Here is a 20400-nt window from a genome sequence, read left to right as displayed (position 1 = left end):
TGCAGGGCGACGGGAAGCACGCGCACAGAGACGGTTAAAATGCCGAGCCGAGTGTCGCCAGCTGATAGTTCGCAGCAAAATGTACCCGTCTTTCGTAAACCAAGCTTTTCATGAGTTTTGCGTCAAAACATGAAGAGTATGTGGTGGATATAGCTACAGACAGAAAACAGTAAATGGATGTACACACGCATAAAGTAACCGTTTAGTGTGCGCGCTCTTATTCCCTCTTATATCAACTGCTATAGACGATTTATTACCTCTCACCACGCATCATGAGGCTGCGCGCTGGAGTAGACGACGTTTAAGTTAGACCATCTAGTTGCAGTTTCGGATCTGACCAGACGGCTCGTTTAAACCAAATCGTCTGGCCTTAGCGTGAATCGTATGACTGGCACTCCGGCTGACCTTCTCAACAGGCATTCCTTCTCTCAAACTAGATTGTACTGTGCATTACACGGGGAAGCCCACTGAACACAACTGTGAAGGGCTAACGGCAACTCTGGGATTTAGAACGTTGCACAGTACTACGCCCTAGTTTCAACGAGGCAAATTTTTAGAGCTTTGTTTTCGTTGCGTGCCATCTTTGCTCCGCATGCTCTACACTTCATATAGGAGGAGTTGTCAGACGACTCCCTCTCCACCCGAACGTGCGCTACACACTTTGCTTTTCGTTTTTCCCTAACCGAGGCTTTCACGCCCACAAGTGTGGTGTGTTTTCGCATGCCTTTTCCGCCTGCGCATCGCCACTTCCTCCGTGAAGACTAATCCCACCTCGTCAAAGCGCCGAGCAGCGTTACCTTGCGAAAAACACGAACGAAACTTCTCCTCAGCGGACGACACACAAGTGACATCATCACAGTTTCTACATTTTTTTGTCTCGAGTTCATTGCACTGCATGCGGGAAGACGTGTATAACGAAGGTTAGACTCTTCGACAGCCACGGACACGTACGACGCATTCGGAAAACTGAATAACGAAAAAGAAGAAGAAGGATTTCAGAAGGCGGCCATGCTGGCCATCCGTGCAGGCGTTCCTCCCCCACGAACCTGTTGCAGACGATTATTGTGCAAACAGACGGTCGCAATGAGCAATGACGGTGAGCCCGCATACGAATATCACGTCTGCATTGGTAGTATTGCGAGCAGGTGTCTTTCGCAAGCCAATGACAGACGTTACGTAAATGGCGAACAGGGGGAGGTAAATGAACGCTATGGAAAGGAAGCACGTAGTCGAAAAAGAAGGGTCGGTTCTTTTATTTGTGTTATTTTCTTTTACGTATGATTTAACAGATTGCCGAAATTCAGTACACGAACTGTTCTGCACTTAGGGTTCTTGGAATGCCACAGCTTTTTTTTTTACTCGGGCGTTGAACCATTAGACTTTGGTAACAGCGTGACAAGGAACTGAAGGTCTCACCACGCCACGTGCTTGAGGGGTAACAAAATAGAATACACTTCGGTTCTCTTTTGATTAGCTGTGAACACGATGCGTGCACTGGTCTAATGAACAGGCGTGAGAGTTGTACGCCGAGGCGATGTCTGCATCATACATACATGCGGAAAGGCGTACACGATAAGTCAAAAAGCGGCGAGAGAGGCGCATCAATTCACGACGATCCGTCATTACAAACCTGGCGTGCCCGGATGATTATAAATGCAACCGGAACATCCGCATGAGCGTTGCCGCCGATCTCCATTCGCACACCGACGGTCACGTTTCCCATCGGCATTATTTGGTGACTTCTGGAGCACAAGGGCAAATCACGCTGTATATCTTCAAAAGAAGAAGCGCCAACCGTGACAGCGCGCCAATGAAGAAACAACAACAAACGCGAAGAGCCTCTAATGAGTGCTGCCGAAAATGCAGCTCCTATATGTAGCCACTCCTCCAGTTTACGCTGTGACTGCTGCGTGTTTCGTGGAGGCTTGTGACTTTTTGTTGTATGTATGCACTACGTCCATGGACCCAAACACTTTTTATTGGACTAATCGCACATAGGAAATAACCACTCGCCTTTACCACTCACATGACTTTCCGAATGCGAGAAGAAAGAAAATGAAAAACGCAGCTCATGTTTGCAGCTCGGAAATACGGATATCACAGGCGCCGTTAAAATATGTGTGTTTCATACGAACATATTTTTTTTAAGTCATTCCGGTGGCCTACATACATTTTTAAGGCAAAGCTTTCTTTGCCTTGTTCCCCGGGGTTTGGCATATCGTTTTCGGCTGTCTCACCGAGTAGTAAACTGTGCGTGGCGTACGGGTTTAGCTTCTTTGCTTTTTTCTTCTCCGCATTTGGTGTTGGTAGTGTCTCACAGAGCAACTGTAGCGTAAGGTCTCACACACAGCCGCGACCCTAAAGACAAAGTGAATTTGCCCACGTCTCAATTGGAAGACCGGTCCATTTGGTCATCGAATGTGAAACAATGACGAACATTCACCTCTTTCAAGGAATAAAGAAGTCAACTTAGATCACTCTCGTGCATTGTTTCCACACAAGCAATGCCAAAACATGCACGACATCAACGAAGCTTCTAGCGATATCGTTATAACATAGTATCTACATTAATGTAGCAAAACATCACATAACGTCAAAAAGCACATCCGCGATTCCCATAGTGCGTGGGATCCGCATAATCCCCCCCCCTCCCCCACTTGTACTGCAGTGTGTTATCGCCTTATCATGAAGAGCGAAACAGACGATGCGTGCGGACGACGCCGAAAGAACAGACGTGCGCATTCTTTCGCAGCAGAAAACGCGCGACGTCGTCCACAACGCAGAAGGACGCGTGCAACCCTTTTGCAGCGAGGACTAGAGGTCAAACAGAATGTAATTCCGAAGCCCGCGGGGACCGCGCGCACGGCAGAATCTGCGAAGCCATAAGGTCTAGAAACGTTGCCAAAACAACACCGCGCGTAGCGCGAGTTCCTTGACAGCTACGGCTTTACGGCCTTCCATCGCGATTTGCCGGCGGCCTTCTGTTGTAGCGATGCGGGTTGGCGCGGGTACATCGCGTTGGACACAATAGCTTATGCGGTAACAAACAACATGCGTAGTGGAGGACGCTGACAGGATGGGAGAGAGTGCACGCTGTGTACTTTGGAAAGGCAACGCAGCCTTGACTGCCGGGGATGAGACAATGGCCCGCATGGGCTCGTGCGCTAAAAGGAATACCACAGCGTGCCATTGCGTCCCTCCCGTATAGACACACGCGGTGATGATCCCCTTGTATACGTTGATGTAAGCGTTTCTGCCAAGCCGCGCAACGAGGTGTGTGTAGAAACGGCATGCCGTTGCCGTCAGCTGTGGCCCCTTGTCAATAGGATAAAGGTAACAGAGCCTGTGGAGCCCACAAAACATCGAAAGACAGGATTTTAAAAAAAGGGGAGAAAGGAAACGTTTTGACAAAACGCAATGGCGTGTTGGACGGTCGTTCTTTTATAATATATATATATATATATATATATATATATATATATATATATATATATATATATATATATATATATGTGTGTGTGTGTGTGTGTGTGTGTGTGTGTGTGTGTGTGTGTGTGTGTGTGTGTGTGTGTGTGTGTGTGTGTGTGTGTGTGTAGTTGTTTCTACGAGAATAGACCATACTGCTAGCACGAGTATAGAAACCAAGCGGCTGACCACAACACAGTGTATTTCAACGAAGGCTTTAATAACCACTCTGGGCGTATTCGTCGCTCAAGCTAAATCAGCCTAGAAACGCACTGGCGTTTTGCCGCGGCTTTGAGTCGCAGTACGCAAGAAACGGTTCGTGGGAAAATTATACTATATGAACACCAAATGCTCTCGTGCCACAATTTGAGGACGAGTTCCGTACATTAAAGGGACTGACAATTGGCCAGAATGTGTTGTCTGGCCAGTCTGGACAGGCGAAAAACGGCACGTAAGTCCCCATTGGTTGCTTGCGATGCCACATCACGAGCGCGCCTCGACGGAGCTGAGCGGCCGAAAGGGAACATCTGCTGTCGCGACAGCGCTCCAGGTGCCGCGCGAGGGGAGAGGGCATCGCCGCGGCGCCACGTCATCGTCGCTCTCGGAAGGCTGCGTTATCCGCGCGTTCCTTGTCTGTGCAAGCTTTCGCCTGCGTTCTAACTGCGCCTCGGTAAGGCCACATCAAAACGCGCCAAGCACCCAAGCGTCTCAGCGCACTCTCTTTCCTGCGAGGAGTTCATAACTGGAAGGACCGTTGAGCGGCGTTCGACATTAATGCTTTCGCATTCAAAACTCATAAGTGCTTATATGTGCCCTCGGATTTTCTTGATTCACATTATCGATAAGACGTGCGCACAGGCGCAAAGGAAATACAAGCTCAAAACACGCGCGTTTGCCTGCGTTAATTCGCTCGCAAAACATTCGTTGAATAAGGCAACGCGGAGAGGCAGAGTACTCTTTCGTGTGTACGCGACAGTAAAAATGCAGCGCAGAATGCTTATCTAGGCGCTTCGAAGTCATGTCGGTGCCTATTCAGGCGTTATCTTCAGTGTTCAATGTGCACGCTGTAGACGCCATGGTCCGCATTTACAAAAGTTCTTATACGCTTGAGATGTCAACAAATCGTGGAGGCGGTCAGCATATGGAAAGCAGCGCTCCCCAAATGAACTTGTTAATTTGCGAGTTCGGGGACAAACCATCTGTGATTTCGGTTGCGACTGTTCAAGCTTTAAGTGCTGTTAATTTTTTTTAGTACAGAATGTACATGATGTAGAAGGAGGTGCCAAAGTTGTCAAAGGGCCCTCCTGTTAAAACATGTATAACACGAAGAACGTACGGTTAGCAAGAGGTTTAAAACACCAGAAAAAAAAATACATGTCAACATACCAAAACTAAGTGCGCAAAACGACAAGCAGTTCAAGATTGCACAGAAATGAGCCAAACAATTTCTATTTTGGTTTAGACATATAAGGACATCATTAAAGTAGCACTGCCGTTATCGTACCAGTCGCATAAAATCACGAGTATACCAAATGTCACAATTCTCCTCACAAGGTCCTCCCCCTACAGAATACCGGACGAGTTAATTGATATACGTACCGAGGAAGTGGCTCGAATTCGAAAAAGATCTACGTATTAAAATTTTTGCTCAAGTCGGCCCATTCTGCCCAAACATTGTCTGCGTCTCATTTCTCGCGTTGCCGCACATAGGCGCGATGTCTAGGCACCCAACACCCCCGGCCGATGACAGGATAAAATAAAGCACAAACATTAAATGACCGATTGGCAGACGACAAGGGCGCTGCGCGACCAGACGACATCGACCCCGAAAAACGCGCGGTCTGGCCGACTTTGTCGTTGTTTTATCTATATAATATCGTCTGCGAAGAAGGTCAAGTGTTTAATTACACACTCCATGCCTCCTAAGAAAGGGAACAAATATAGATAGGCGGGAAAGGGTCGTTCGATTACGCGCGATTTCTGGCGATGTATAAAGAAAACACGGCAGAGTAAGGGTGGCGCGCAGACGCGATCGGGAGAGTTTTAAGAGAGGGAAAACGCTAAATAATGAATCGAGCACAGTTCGTTGCTGCTGCTGAGCAGCGCGTAGTTCCAGATTTGGAACCAGTATTGGGGTCAAGCCTCGCTGCAGAGAGCCCGGCTAGAGATCTCAGAAATCAAATCTAGTGGCGACGCTTGCCCGAGTCCGACACTTGAAATGACACCCCAAAAACGCACAAAAATCTTACACTTACGATTCGTTGCGCCATCTAGGAAGCAAGAAAGCAGCTAGTTAAGCTAAGCATTTCTGTGTACAAATTTTACTAGCTAGCTTTCGCACCTTGTAGGTGGCGCATGCACCAATGTTTCAAGGTGAGGCTTCGGCCGATCGCTTCTCGGACTGGAATTGGCCACAGGCACGAGTACACGCATTCGTAGTAGCAGACGACACGCTAGCGTCGAATACCAGTGGTCGCTTTTGGCGAGAACGCGGCTGCGCCTCTGGGAACATTGGGCCTGGTCTCGTGACGGCAGTCCGCAACTTCCGCCAGCAGGGGCCGCTACCTGCCGCGCCGCCTCCTCCTTTTCGGCTTTGTGGAGGTGCGTGCGTTTTTTGTGTGCGTGAGCGCGCAAGGCAGGCGCGCGTCGGTGTGAGCGCGTTTCTTTTTTTTATTATTTCTTGCTTTTGCTGCTTCTCGTTCTACGCGTACCTGCCTGCATACCGATGCTCCGGAGCGCGGCGTCGCCCGTCGCGAAAATGCAGCAGCAGCCGATGCCGCTGCGTAATTGCTAAAAGTTTTTCTTGTGTCCGCCGGAGGCTCAGCGCAGCGACAACTTTGGTCGTCGATTCGCCGTCCAACTGTTCCTGTGAGAAACGCGGCTTCGCTACGCCTCGCATCGGCCCGACCTCGTCGAGCGAGAACGGATTGCGTCTGTCCGACATCGCAACGGGCTCTGCGTTCGGCGCGGGCCAGTTTCCGTGTGTGCGTGCTCTGCTGTGGGGTTTTTTTCTCTCTCGGCTCCCTCTGACCGCGCAGAAGTTTGTCATCGCTGACATCACCTGGTCAAGAAGTTAAACGTTTTCACCGGCCAGCAAAAAGGAGTACCACGCCGATCGGACCCGTTCTTGTGCGCCGAAACGTCGCCTTCGTCCACCGATGCACCTGTCCGGCAGCGAGCCGACATTGTGTGCTATCATCGCCCGAAGACTTCCCGGCCTAGGCTGGCTCTAGGCAAGCGACGCACCACAGGTGGGTTGGTTCGCGAGGCTCGCAGCGCGTTCAGAAACAGCGTTCATCCGTGTAGGGGACGCGCTTGACTTGGCGGCGGCACTCGTCTCGGAGTTCTTGTTGTGTTTGTTCTGAAGCCCGCGGCGTCGGGTGACGCCGCAGGTTGGGAGCCGTGTGCGACGCGCACGCACAGACCGCACGAGCGGTCATTTCTCGCTCGCGAAACGGCACCCGAAGCTGGCCTGACGGACGAGCGGCGATCTGTCCTGATTTCTCTCTGGGTGAAAGCTGCACGAATGCGCCTTCGCGAATGGGCCACGTCTCGCCGTAGCTGCGCTCGTTCGTTTCGGAACGTGCTGCCCCCCCACACGAGCTGCAGTCTGCCATGTATGGAGAGTGGAGGGGGGGCGCCAACCCGTCGGCGTAGTGTGCCTACGATCGCGAAGCTCGCTCGTTGCTAGCGGACTGGGCGGTGGGGGCGGCGCGCCCGCCTTCTTTGCTTCCGCCACCTCCAATTTTTCTCGGTTTTTTTTATGCTTCTTTCTTTCTGGCATTCTGTTCAGATCGCGCGCCGTCGTGGCTTTTGGGGAAACGTGTCCCTTCCTTTTTTTGTTTCCCCGTCTGATATACCTTTCCTCTGCGTGTACGTGCCCGCGAGCGCGCTTCGCGACAGCACTATCAAAACCCTGCGAAAACCGAACCCTCAAGCCTTCGCCGGGCTTGGACTTTCGTACTTCGACAAGGAGAGAGGCGCCTCGGATTGCGTCGCCTTTTCGTCTGCTGGGCTCGATAAAACCAGGTAGGATGTGGTGGCTGCATTACGTAGGCGAGTCGGTCGGCGTTGCCTACACGCCTTTTTGTCGTTGGACGGCGCTTTTGTTTCCGACGATTGGTCGGCGGCCGGTCTTACGAACAGTTTCTTGCGTACGCATAGACTTGCGAATCCGACCCCAGAATCGCATGGCATTTGTGATTGGTTGGCTCCTTGGCTCGTTTGCTCTCGCGGTTCGCCTGCGCGAGCGTTTGTGCACGAATGGAATGGTGTTTAGATCGCCTTTGAAAAAGTTGCAATGAGCCGTCTTTCTCGCGTATTATGGTTAGGCAAACAACAAAAATCGTGTAACACGCTTCGCTCGGCTGTTGTCAAGCTATTTCGGTTCGTTCAGCTAGATTCCTCCACCGCATCGATCACTGCTGCTGTCTAAGCTGACACACATTTGAGCCGAGAAGAAAGGAAAGGTGTCACGACTGCCGATTCGCGCTGACGCCGCCTTGAACAATCGCGTTTTCTACTGTCTGTGACACTTCCGCGTTTTCCGCTGTAACCATGCAGCCGGTGGAATTCTCACGTGTCGTTTCTTTATTTGGCCTAGCACCGCTTGTGGGCGCGCACGATCGGCCGACCCTCTGAATTTGCCCGCTTCCTTGCGGCGTATACGTCGCGCGCCCGCCGAGCAGACGACACATACACACGTCAGACGGCACACGTTGCTGTGGAGAAGAGAACACACTATGTGCTGCCAAGTGAACGAAGTTGGCTGTTCATATCGCTTAACACCTATTAAAACGTAATCTCGTGTGTCACAGCTGCTGAGACATAACGTGAACGTGGGAAGAAGAATCAAACGTCACAGCTGTCGATCGACACATCTCCTACGCCCTTGCAACGTCAGCCGTGCGGCCAGTACCGTCTGCCAGGCATGGCGACTACAGCCGAAGAGCAAACGAGGTTGCATTCTTGTACCGCGGCCAAAAAGTCTCGGTGGCACAAATGTTTCCTGGTGTGAGCGCGCCCGAGAACGCCGCTGAAACACTCGACACGATTGCGCAGGTTAAGCGATATTCCTTCGTACGCGAAAATATCTGCCCTAGGGCCGTGAGATGCAGAGATACGTTCATTCTCTTCTTTTTCCTCGAAGAAATTACGAGACTTCTGCGGTTTTACCTTTCGGTGACGCGAACTACAAAAGGGGCACTGAACGCAGCAAAACATGGCTACCGCATGCGCTGCAGGAAAACATTGCCGAAAAGTCCGCCGTCGTCTGTTTATCTCTGGTACAAGTTTTGTTAAACGTCGTCTGTAGAGCAATACTGTTTTCTAATAAAAATGGCTATTGTTAATTTCCATAACTTGATCCCGGCGTTGTTCGCGCTCACTCACGTCGGATATCGTTCATGCCCAAGGGATGCCGTGTTTCATTCCTTAGACGTAGCTGCTACTAATTTCTGACCTTTACAGAAAGGAACGATTGCTGCAACTGAGATAATGCGAAGGTTCCGAACACTATTGCATGCTATCTCCGCCGCCCACCGAGTCACCTTGAGGGAGTAAGTGCCTCTGGTTGGCCGCGGAACTCGAAAAACACACGCACACGGCCTAGATACGAGCCACGATTAGGTCTCATGAGTCTCCTTTATGTTCTGTCTATTCTTCCTTGAGTTGTAGAACCATGTTCTGTTCGATTTTTTTCCCCTTTAAATGCCTTCTGACAGCGGCATAAAAGGACGACACTAAAAACGAAAAACTGAATCAATTTAAAATGAAAAAGTATTCTTCACTGTGTTCGTTTACTTCGCAGTATGAGGTTGATTTCTGAAGAGAAAAAGAAGGCTAAAATTTCACCTTGAATTTCAGTGCGACGTCACGACTTTCAAAGTATTTTCTCGTATTTGGGAAAATGTTCTTGAAATTTACTAAGTTACGCCCCTCGCTTTTTAGGATACAGTGCATTCTCCCATCTTTACAGTTGAATGGTTGACTAGGCACGAGCTGACACCGCCAAAATTCATGACGTCACGACGACCTGATGCGGTAACTTCAAGCTTGCCGTGGCTTTGAGTTGCTTCTTTAGTAGCGTGGAAGGATAATTGACAAATGCCAACCAGCTTATTTTTCAGTCCATCGCTATGCAAGTCAGTAACTAGCACGAGTCGCCTCAGGTGTTCAAATTGCGCTATTTCGTTGTATTGATTTCGCCCCTGCTATTGCTTTGTCAGCGTTTGGTCCGCGACCTTTGGTGACCGCATACATGTGCCAAAATTGAGGAGCGACTGCACATCTGAAAAGCCGAGAAACTCTCGTGCGACCTGATGTGAGGCGTTTGAACACCCCAGAAACAGGCACGACCAGGACGAAAGCGCCGTAACGTTCGTCTGTTTGCGCTCTCGAGTCGTCTGCTCGAGAGCATTGGTCGTCTGCTTCGGTAGGTCGGGCGGTGCTGCTTCGTCTGCAAACAAAGGTATACGTCCGCGAATACGGCAACCAGGCTAATTCGCAAGCAACGCCGTGCGTCGTACGCGCATACGGATGGAAACGGGTCAGCCTAGCTGACAAGGACCGTTATCTCGGCCCCCGCCCCAGGTTCTTTCTCTCAGGCCGCTGCGAGGCAGTTTCTTTTTAGCGCACCTGTGTGCTCGGTTGGTCGCGATAAGGCCGTTTTCTTCCACCCGAGACGCGGACCGAGTGCTTCATTCGGGACTCCGTAGGATTTCCGTACGCGTTTGCACGGACTTTCGACATTTCTTACCGCGGCAGACGCGTCGGTGGCGACTCTTCGTAGGAGAGGAACCCGACCGCAGCCACACCGCTTGCTCGTCGAGAGCGAAGGACCCTGCGTATACAGAGTGCGGAAGAATGTCGCAGAAGAAGAAGAAAAAAAAAGAGGACTTACGTAGGCAGCATTTCAATATAGTAAGGCTATACAGAGTGGTTTTCTTTTTTTTTTTTAGCTACACCAAATTCTTTAAAGATTGCCTATGGCACATCGCACAATTCTAACCCCTTGATCTAAATTACTAGACGAGGCGGCCACCACGACAATTCGGAATGTTCAACTGAATAATTAGCGTAATTACGCTAATTTTAATTAATTACATTACGCCACATATTTCAGTCTACGAATTATAGCCGCCGAGTTGGCCTCGGCATACCCACGTGGAACGAATTCTTTGGACAGCACCAGTTCCGAGATTATTAATTTTCAAAGTGTCCGTCGAAATGCAGTGGTGTTCCATTTGCTCTTGTGCTTCAGTGCATGAAACAGCGGTTTCTTAAAAAGTATTTGAAACGCCAATGCGTTTTGACGGACACTTTGAAAATTAATATCCCCGAAACTGGTGCTGCCCAGAGAATTCGTTCCACGTGGGTATGCCGTGCCAACTCGGCGGCTATAATTCGTAGACTGAAATATGTGGCGTAATGTAATTAATTAAAATTAGCGTAATTACGCTAATTATTCAGTTGAACATTCCGAATTCTCGTGGTGGCCGCCTCGTCTAGTAATTTAGATCTACATTTAGATTTATATCTAGGTCTTAGATCTAGATTTAGGTCTAGGCTTAGAATTTGGTGCACTTAAAAAAAAAAACGTGCATATGTGACATCCGACCGATCGCCTCGGCCTTTCACTTTTTGCCGAATGACGTATACAAAATCTTCATCATACCTTGAAGTCTAAACCACAAATACAGAAATATCAAAGAAGTTGTTGAGTATCATGCGCTGTTCTATTAAGAGGTATGTGTGCTTCAGCGATTATAGACGTTATATTTCTACAGGTTTTCTGTCGCTGTTTATTGTTTGGTTACGCTGAGCAGAGATGTGCTCCCTGGCACGGCTTCGTCGGTCAAAATTCGATGCTGCATAAGCCGTAGCCTCCACCTAGTGGAAGACGCCAGAGTGGCGTGGCCGAAATATATCAGAAATCGAAGAAGGGGTCAAACATCGCGTGCCATTTCATTAAGAGGCCTGTGTGCCTTGGAGATGCCTATGAGCCCACATTATATGTACAGGTTTCATATTGTGATTTCTTGTTTCATTACGCAAAACATAATCGGCATAACGTGCACTACACGCGGTCGGATTAGACCATACTGCCCGGCTTACCGTACGAAGACGATCGAAGAAAATATAGTTTTGCAATAGGCCTATTAACGACTTCTTAGGCATTCGGCAGTATTAATATGGCAAATAAAGAAAGAAAAAAGGAAAGGTATGCAAGACGACAAGAACGTCTGCGTAAACGATTGGCAGTCTACATACGCACTGTCGACGCTCACATTCAAGAAGTGACACCTTTTAACGTGTACGTTTGTCACATGTTAGCAGTTGTCGCACATACTTCGTATACCATCGCAATTTATTTTTCAATAAACTCGCGCGAGAATCGCCCGTCACGCCGTGCCAGCGGCCTTGTGGCGGCGAGGTGCACTCGCGAAGCGAACTGCGCAGCACGCGAATACATTGCAGTAGAACGCGTTGTGGCGCCAGTTGGTGCGTAGCTTTCGAAAGATAAAGCGCCAACAGTGACGGCCACACTGGGAAGCAACAAAGACGGGACAAGGCGCTTCCTGTCCTGACTTTGTTCCTTCCTTGTGTGCCGTCACTGTTGGCGCTTCGTCTTTTGAGAATACATACGTATAGAAACTGCCTTGCGCGCCGCTGCAAGGCAACTGACACGCCGTGCGGCCGACGCTCACGCGATACTTTATGAAAGCATTCCTTCTTCAACGCTGCGTACCGGATAGTTAGATTTAAGTTTAGCAAGGGGCCACAAAGGGTCGAATGGAGTTTGGGTCTTTGCGAGCGGAAAATCGCTAGGGTTCTACAACTTCCAAGACCCGCTTCTGAGCTCGAGGTAGCGGGTTCGATCCTGGTCGCGGCAGCCTCATTTCGGTGAAAGCTAAATGCAAAAAAAAAAAAAAAAAGCCTTGCGCTTATTTAGGCATGCGCTAAAGACCGCCAGGTGGTCGAGATTAATCCGAAGTCCCCCCTGCGGTGTGCTTCGTAACAACCACATCCGTGGTTTTGGCACGCAAAACCTCAGAACTTTTTTTTTCTTCTCACGACTGTCGCCCCAGATGGCGCAAAGCTCTCAACATTCTAAATAGTTTCGCCTTACTCCCTCAAAGGAGTATTAGCAATTGTCATAATCTCGGCGCTGCCGTGCCCTAAACTGCGCATGCTCGCTCTCGATACGTGTGGGCAAGGCCGCATGGGGAGCGTGCCGTTTCCTTCGAAATTTCTCGAACGTGTCTCAGTCGCGTACAGCTTGTTAGCGGAATTGGCGCAGCGCACGGTCTGGGTAACGGCCGCTCTAGTTTAATCAAAACCGGAATGAAGGACGCTTCGGCTTGGCTTTAATTGCGACATTCCTTGCGCACTGGGCAGGCACGATCGCGAAACCGAAAATGTGCGCTCAAAGCCCGTGGGACTGGCTGACAGCTTCGCCGCTTGAGTCCTCGTGATGAATTTATGTATATATATATATACCTGCGCGTGGGACCGTTATTATAACGGCGCCCTGCGCACCCTTTTTGTCCGTGTCAGAGCGCAAAAACACGCGATGTGGCGTGTTTGTGGTCGGGGAGGAAATAAAGAACCGAGCAAGTGAACAGCAAACAGACAAGTTCTCGTTGTTTCCACGACGTTGAAAAGCAGACGAAATCATTACGCGTTGTTCAGCAGACCGACCTTGTCCGTCTGTCCGAGAGAAATAAAAAGAAAGGGAAGGGAGAGGGGGACGCACGCGGCTTGGGCTGCTTCTTTGTTGTTGCTGTTTTTTCCCCCTGTGCTCGACACCATATTGGTGTTCCAGCAAGAAAAATGAAAGAAAGAAGCTGCGAAAGGGAGCGCGGCGCCTGACAGGGCCTGGGCGCTGATTGACAGGCAGGGCACGGTGGGGCCGTTTGTTGACATTTAAAGAGTGACCGCGGTTTGTGCGCAGGAGGGGGAGCGCTTATTGAGGCGTGGCGTTCAACCCCATTTTTCTGCGTTGTCAGCTTCCGTCCCTCTCCTTCCCTCGCCTCTGTTTTCGTCCCGAGCATCCGATTTAGTGCTCGCCAAGTCCACCGACTAACCATGCGGTCATTACAACCAGCTGCTGATGTCGACCTCAACGACTCCACTTTCCGCAGCAGCTCAATCGAAGCTGTCGGAACGAGTTGTTTGCGCAAACCAGTTGCAACGCAAGGAAATGTTGGAAGTGGCGGAAGGCTGAGGGTGCGTTGCCTTCTGCGCTGCACTAGAGTGGCGTGCCTCCCTATAGCAGGAGCGTAAATGGAGTGTAAGAACGCAGAAGCTGCACAACAAAGGCTACATTAATTGGCCTGTTGAGGGCAATGGCTTTTCTCCTGTTGTACACAGAGATTTCTTTCCTGGTGCCTTGTGGTGCGGTGCATTCTCTTTAGCTACAGGGAAGAATGGCAGGACACATATGTCGTCACTGCAGCCAACAAAGCGTGCGTGTTGAGTGTGCACTAATAGAAAGGGCAGTAGTGCTAGCGAGAGAAAAAAAAAAGAGTGCAAGACTGAGGTCTCTTATGTGCTCTGAGCATTGTTTTAACAGGCTTACCAGCTTCACTGCAATTATGAAACTTACTTTCTTTATGTAATAAATCATACATGTGTAAAAAAAAAAAAGATTGCTCACAAAAGTTGGAAGCCAAAATAAACATGGTGCTCATGCAAAAAGTGGAGAGAGTGAATATTTCAGGCTATGGTGAGGTTTCTTAATGGGCTGAAGAAACTCTTGATTCATAGGCTTCAGCAAAGGTCATTCATCCACACAGTCACAGGAATTAAAGACAACTTCATTCTATTTATGTGACCAACTTCTTTGCAATGTGTCACCATGTCTGCGTGCTTCAGCTATTGCACTGCAAACAAAAAGGAGGAGCCATGTTTTGATATTGCAGTTTCTTGAAGCACATCTACAAAATCACAATGCGCAGCTTCTTCAAAGTTTTCGTGTTAATAATATGTAGGATGTTGGTTTTGCCATAGGTGAGAAGTTCAAGCATTCAGAAGTGCAAAGAAATGTGCTTCATATGCAAAAGTGTTTATTTATTTATTTATTTATTTATTCATTCAATACTGTAAGTCTATTCAGGCCTATAGAGGGAAGGGCATAGGAGGTACAAGTACTCCATGTTAACGAAGAACAAAGAAACAAGCATGATACATTGTAAGTATAGATGACAAAAACAATAAAGCAATAAATGGACTATACATCTGAATATTTCAGCGGGCATATCGGAATTTTACACATGTGGAAGATAAAATAAGAATGCAGTAGTAAAAGGTTACGCACCGTGGAGAAAGCGATAATATGAAGAGAGACGAGACAAAAGAAGAAAAAGGAAAATTCGTTTGAACAGTAAAGCATGTAAATACATGCGCGATGCATTGTTTTCACCTTTCTTTGCACATCAAACACAGGTGGCTTAGTACAGTAACTCAAAATAAGATTCCAGAAGTGGCAAAAATGACTGAACTGTTTCAGCATTGACAACACATTCGGCAGGTCAATCCGAATTTCGATAGCTAAAGTAAAGAATGAATACTTAAATGTGTTACAGCATGGGAGGAAGGGGTGCACACATTTGTCGCGATTATTTCTACTCTAGTGACGGTTCGGAGTTTTCAAGTATTCGTCTTCATTTATATTTACTGAATAGTGGGAAAGGAGAACAAGAAATTTAAGGCAGGTTAGCTTACGCCGGCTAGCCAAAGTTGCGACACGGGCTTGCATACGAAGAGCAGTAACGCTCTCTTGCTTGGCATACTTTGCATAAACAAATCTACGTGCCCTGTTCTGGATTTTTTCTAACATGCCGGTCAAGTGCTTTTGGTGCGGGTTTGAAACTATTGCTTGATATTCTAAGATGGGTCTAATTAGTGTTTTGTACGCCGTTAGTTTCATCTGGGGGGACATTTTAACTAGTTTGCATCTTCAAAAACCTAGCTGTTTAAATGCTCGTCTAAAGATATGGTCGATATGGAAATCCCACTTTAAAGACTGCGTTAACGTAGCCCCCGAGTAGTTAACAGTATTCACTCACTTGATGTCCGTACCGAAAAGGTGTGCTCAAAATGGAGAGGTGTCTTTTTACGAGAATCTTAATGCACATTGTTTTATCGGTGTTAATTTGCATGCCATTTTTATTACACCAGTTGTCAATATTCTGTAAGGATTTGTTAAGCTTTACTTGGTCTTCCGCTTTATTAGCCGGAGTGTAGATTACACAGTCATTGCTTGTGTTGTGTTCCGTTGGCTTGTGTCAAGGTGGTTTAAAAGCTTGGTTCCTGCAGTGTTCTTGAAAGTTCAAACTTGCAAGATGGTCCCCGAGATCAATATTGCACTTGAAAAAGCGACAGTGGTTCTATCCTTACTTTGCTGTCATGTGGATCTACTGTATGCATTAATTTTAATGGTGCAAGCAACAATGCATAACAAGAGAATGTTGTGCCAAAGCCAGCTTGGTTAACTGTGTGATCTATGGTCAGATAACGTAAAGATGAATGGGGCATCAGCATTACAGAGCTCTTACCTCTACCATGCCACATGGCTCCTACGTACACCATAAACCATGCTTGCTTTGTTTCTTTCAGTACTCGTGCATAATCACTTGTTAGGTCAGCAGGCCGAAGTTCTTTTATTGCCTGAATTCATTTCAGAGGGACATTAAAGGCAAAAATTAACTCGAGTTAAATGGCATAAGTATGAGAGATTCACTGTGCCACCACACATGTAGCGTCCTCGTAATGGTTTCCAAGACTAGTCATAAAGTGATAGTAAGTAAACTGCATTGCATGTGAACACGAAAGAAAAAGTAGTGTTGCCAGCTTACCGGATTCTTTCTGCAGAACTCACTCCTCTCGTTATTTTGTCAGCATACTTGATGACTGTGCTCTGCCCTCTCTGTGCGACCCAGCGACTTGCCACCATTAGGCCCAGTGTCCAAGGTAGCAAAGCCTGAAGAAGCATTGTTCCAGATTGTTGAAGTAATGCAGGGTCCCTGTGACTGCCTTGACATATGGATGATGTGTGCACTGCTCCCTTAATTCTCTGGTCGTCTAAATTGTTGGGGAGATAGATGTGGCCTTAAATTTCAGTTTTCCCAAGCACCAACTCCCCTACGTCTTGGTACAGGGCAAAACGTGGACAGATTTCCAGGAGTGTATTTTCACGCTTTAGCCAGGCAAAATGTTTGTCTTTCATGTTCCTTAAGTTATACTGGCCGAAGCAGTCTATCTATACCAATTAGCTTGCTTTGAAACTGTACTGTTGTTACTCATCATACATTGATCTGAAGCTGTTGATTAATGGACATTAACGATTCCCTGTGCTTTGTTTGGTCATCTGCTGCAGATGCCAATTGAATGGCAGCCATGCCAGGGGTGATGAAAGTGGACAGTTGGGAGGACAGGCATTCTGTGAGCAGGTGAGTAGTGGTGCCCTTACATTTGTATTCCAGCCTCGAATTATGGGGAACCAGCGGTGGCTCGGAGACGCTGCAGCTGTTTAAGTGTGCAGCTAAAAACATTTTGACTGCCTCCAGTAGGGGGATACAATGAAAACGACATTTCAACTGGTAACAGGTGGGCTTGTATTAATGCCTGCTTTAGCTCGATGTGTAAAGGCAAGCCCAGTCCTGGCCATGCACATTGCGAGAAGCATGTGCGCTCCAAAGTTCTTACCTGCCCAGTCTAGTCAGGTGCTTGAAATATGCTCCTTGAAATGAGTGGTCACTTTAGCAGTGCAAAATTACAGCATATTCTACTAAACACTGTTTCCTTCGCTCACTAGGCTGTGCATTGCAGCACTACTGTTGGCCCATGAAGGTTCAGCAGTGGTTGTCCATACAGCGATAGGTGTTAGGGCAACTGCTGAAGCCTTTGTGGCAAGCATTTGAGGCCAAAAGAAATATGTCATTGTAGAAGTCGGAGGTCACAGCAATGTTACAATGGGTGCTGGAATGTCGTAGCTTTGCCATGTCACCCAAGGTTGCCATCTATAGAGCTTGAGTTTAGTGCTGTTTTACCAATGTTTTGAGTTATACTTAAGTGACCTTCTACAGACTTTTTATTTTGACTTTACCATAACTGCATACCTTGTGAAGTATAAATGACAGCCCTCTCCTGCATCAGCATCAGGTCGAAGAGTCCAAGCCCAGTGCTCTCATCAGCTGGCTAGCTGATGTCCCTTTATGTCAATGCCCGACTAGTTGCATAGACAGCTGAAAAGTTATGCTGGCCTATAATGAACGAGGGATCTGTGCAGGCTCCCTAAACGTGTTGTATTTTTGCTCTGCCTTTACTAATCAATAAATTTGCTGTTATGGAGGCCTGTTATGGTTTTTTCTGCTAGTACGAGACAGCATAGTGTACTTGAAGTAGATATCACACCACACTTTTTTTATTGGCCACAGTGTTGCACACATTTTCTTGCAGTCACATGCTATGCTCAGTAAAGCATTCGAGCAGCACACCTTAAATGAAATGCTGTTTCTTTTTTCTTCCTTAAATGACTTAGTTTTTCATATTGTCAGACCTGGTGTTAATTGGCAGCAGGACTGAACCTCAAGACACAAACACAACTACAAAATGGCATAAGTTAAAATATTAAATAAATAAGAATGAACAAGGACAGAAAAGTTACATTAACTGCAATATGAAGCTAAAAAAAAGACTAAAATATGTTTACTACATGGTACACAAGATCATCAGCTGTAACACATATGGGACGAACTGCATGATGTGGCTTTGACAGCCAGTCATGTTTTGATAATCGGCATCAGACTAGCGACTATTTTTCCACACATTATTCTGGGGTAGTGACGGCGCACTTGGGCTTACATTCAGAAAACCTAAACTGACACTAGTGGTAAAAGGAGCTTGTAGCAAAAAAGGCATTGTGAGTCATTCTGAAAATTCTATATTTTGTTTTATTAGTGACATTCCCATCAATAAAAGCAGATAAAAGAAGCGGTTCAAAATACTGCACCTATTTATAGCAATACAAAATTCTTGTGAAACTAATTTTTTACTCTGCTATTTTTATCTAATGTCACAAACTGGCAGCTCTGCAACTTCATAATCAGCCAGACACTACTTTGGAGAATGTCCACTAACAGCGATATTGAACCTTATTGCAGAGGTGCATTGCATAACCTCAATGCTTGAAGTGGCAGCTGGGTGTGATTAGGGGTTTCTATATGCCCGAAGGCATTTCATGTTTATTTACACTTTCTTTCATCATCGCTTTTTCATTGAACCCACCCCTAGCTATCTTTGCACTAGGGTCGCTGCTCACTTGAAGAGGCCTGTTAATCAGTTGACATTGCTCTGGCGCTGATAACACGTTTGTTGAATGTGTGGAGTTGCAGGGAGCGCTGAAAGCATTCCCGAGATTGAGAGAGTTATCTTTAGTTATGTGGCAGAGATAAGCACCTAGTCCAGTCTCTGGGCAGGGGCGTTTTATGCTGTGCCCTCATCGACGCCTGATGGAGGCTGTGCCTTTGAACGAGCGCACTCCTGCTGGCCTCTGGATTTCGACGACGGGTGTTGGACGGCAACCAATGTGGTGTTTGTTGTGCTTGCAGTGATTACGACCCCTACTTAGTACACAAGGACCAAGCAGACCTAGACATGAGGAGCTCAAGGTCGGCTTACTCCAATGGCTACAGCTCCGGTGAGCGTTGCAGTTCGATGGCTTTGTGTGCTTCTTGGTTGCCTTGCTGAATGTCTCAGCAGATGCATGACACAACTTTAATATCATCATTATTCATCATAACCACAACCTTGTTCACTGCAAGATAAATAAATCAAATCTACTGCAGGACAAACGCCTTTCTTATAGCTCTCAACTATCCTATCCTGTGCCAGTCGTGTATGGGATGTACATACTAAGAGCCTAATCTGACTTTCATCTGGTTGATGCAATGCCTTTATCATCACTGCTATCTGCTGGAGGTTGGGCGTGGTTAAAACAAAATGTGGAATGTCTGTTATAACTTTACCTTTTTGACTGCACTGACTCATGAAAGAAGAGAGTTTGAAAATCGGAAATACTCGTTTGCAGTTTGCATCCATTTAGTTTACAATGCCACTACTGTGCGATATCAGTGTGAGCAGAAGATGACTAAAGAAAGATCAGTGGACGCTCATGTTTCTCATAGACTCGCTGGTGATGACAGCATAATCAGTTCAGGCAAAATGGAATGATAGGTTCCGAGATTTCATAATGTGCATATTTGGTACGCTGACTTTCGCTTTTATTGTAATCCGAATTGAGTCATCGCAGTATTCATCATTTAAAATCTTTGTTACATGCTTATTTCTGTTGAGTAAAAGACATGTTTCTTTCTGCAAATTAAAACACACACAAAAAGAAGACACATAGAAGACATCACGGGCATCACTTCCAACCGGTTTAGTTCAGGCAGTGACCCAGGAATATATATACACATACAGACATGTGCAGGCTGTTCACAAACCTATGTTATCCAGCGGTCAAACAATCTCGTTTCCGATTTGTAGAGCAAGATAGATGTATCGCAAATACAACTTGAACCTTTCTTTCTTATATAATAAGCTTCCATTAGCTCACATGCTGTTTGATTTCTGCTTCTGCAAAGAATCTTAATCTCAGAAAAATGTGGTTTGCACATGCAGGCCTTGCAGTGCGCTGGCAAATGTGCCATGTCATCTTTCATTAGATTTAGTTCGTGTTCCCTGGCTCGTTCATTTATGCAGCGTCCAGTCTGTCCTATGTAGGACTTGCCACAATCAAAGGGAATTTCGTACACCACCCCCATGGCACATTTCCCGTAGAACGCGCCATATTTCTTGCCACAGCCTTGCGAACCGGACAATCGTCATATGGCTGGCATATAAGGCTGTTGTCCATTCTATGATGCCATT

The 20400-nt window shown here is 47.2% G+C and overlaps 2 protein-coding genes across 3 annotated transcripts in view; one reads left to right on the top strand and one right to left on the bottom strand.

The window, feature by feature from the left end:
* Window positions 1-20400, bottom strand: part of LOC142559980 (uncharacterized) — a 94698-nt gene that overhangs the window by 69795 nt on the left and 4503 nt on the right. Inside the window, exons 2-3 of the mRNA XM_075671703.1 lie at window positions 16326-16450; window positions 10223-10306 (exon numbers count right to left, since the gene is read on the bottom strand). Coding sequence (XP_075527818.1) covers window positions 10223-10306; window positions 16326-16423 — 182 coding nt within the window. The 5' untranslated portion in view covers window positions 16424-16450. The remainder of the gene's footprint in view (window positions 1-10222; window positions 10307-16325; window positions 16451-20400) is intronic.
* The window catches only part of LOC142559977 (uncharacterized), a 56153-nt gene continuing 41832 nt past the window's right edge, over window positions 6080-20400 (top strand). Inside the window, exons 1-3 of one of the 2 annotated variants that reach the window (XM_075671701.1) lie at window positions 6080-6716; window positions 16847-16919; window positions 19080-19168. In XM_075671701.1, the coding sequence (XP_075527816.1) occupies window positions 16858-16919; window positions 19080-19168 (151 nt within the window). In that variant the 5' untranslated portion in view covers window positions 6080-6716; window positions 16847-16857. The remainder of the gene's footprint in view (window positions 6717-16846; window positions 16920-19079; window positions 19169-20400) is intronic. The other variant, XM_075671700.1, reaches the window with a different exon arrangement.

Source organism: Dermacentor variabilis, chromosome 10, assembly GCF_050947875.1.
Source record: "Dermacentor variabilis isolate Ectoservices chromosome 10, ASM5094787v1, whole genome shotgun sequence".
NCBI classification, from domain to species: domain Eukaryota; kingdom Metazoa; phylum Arthropoda; class Arachnida; order Ixodida; family Ixodidae; genus Dermacentor; species Dermacentor variabilis.
The sequence above is the reverse complement of the archived record's forward strand: the minus strand, read 5'-3'. Positions and strand labels throughout refer to the sequence as shown.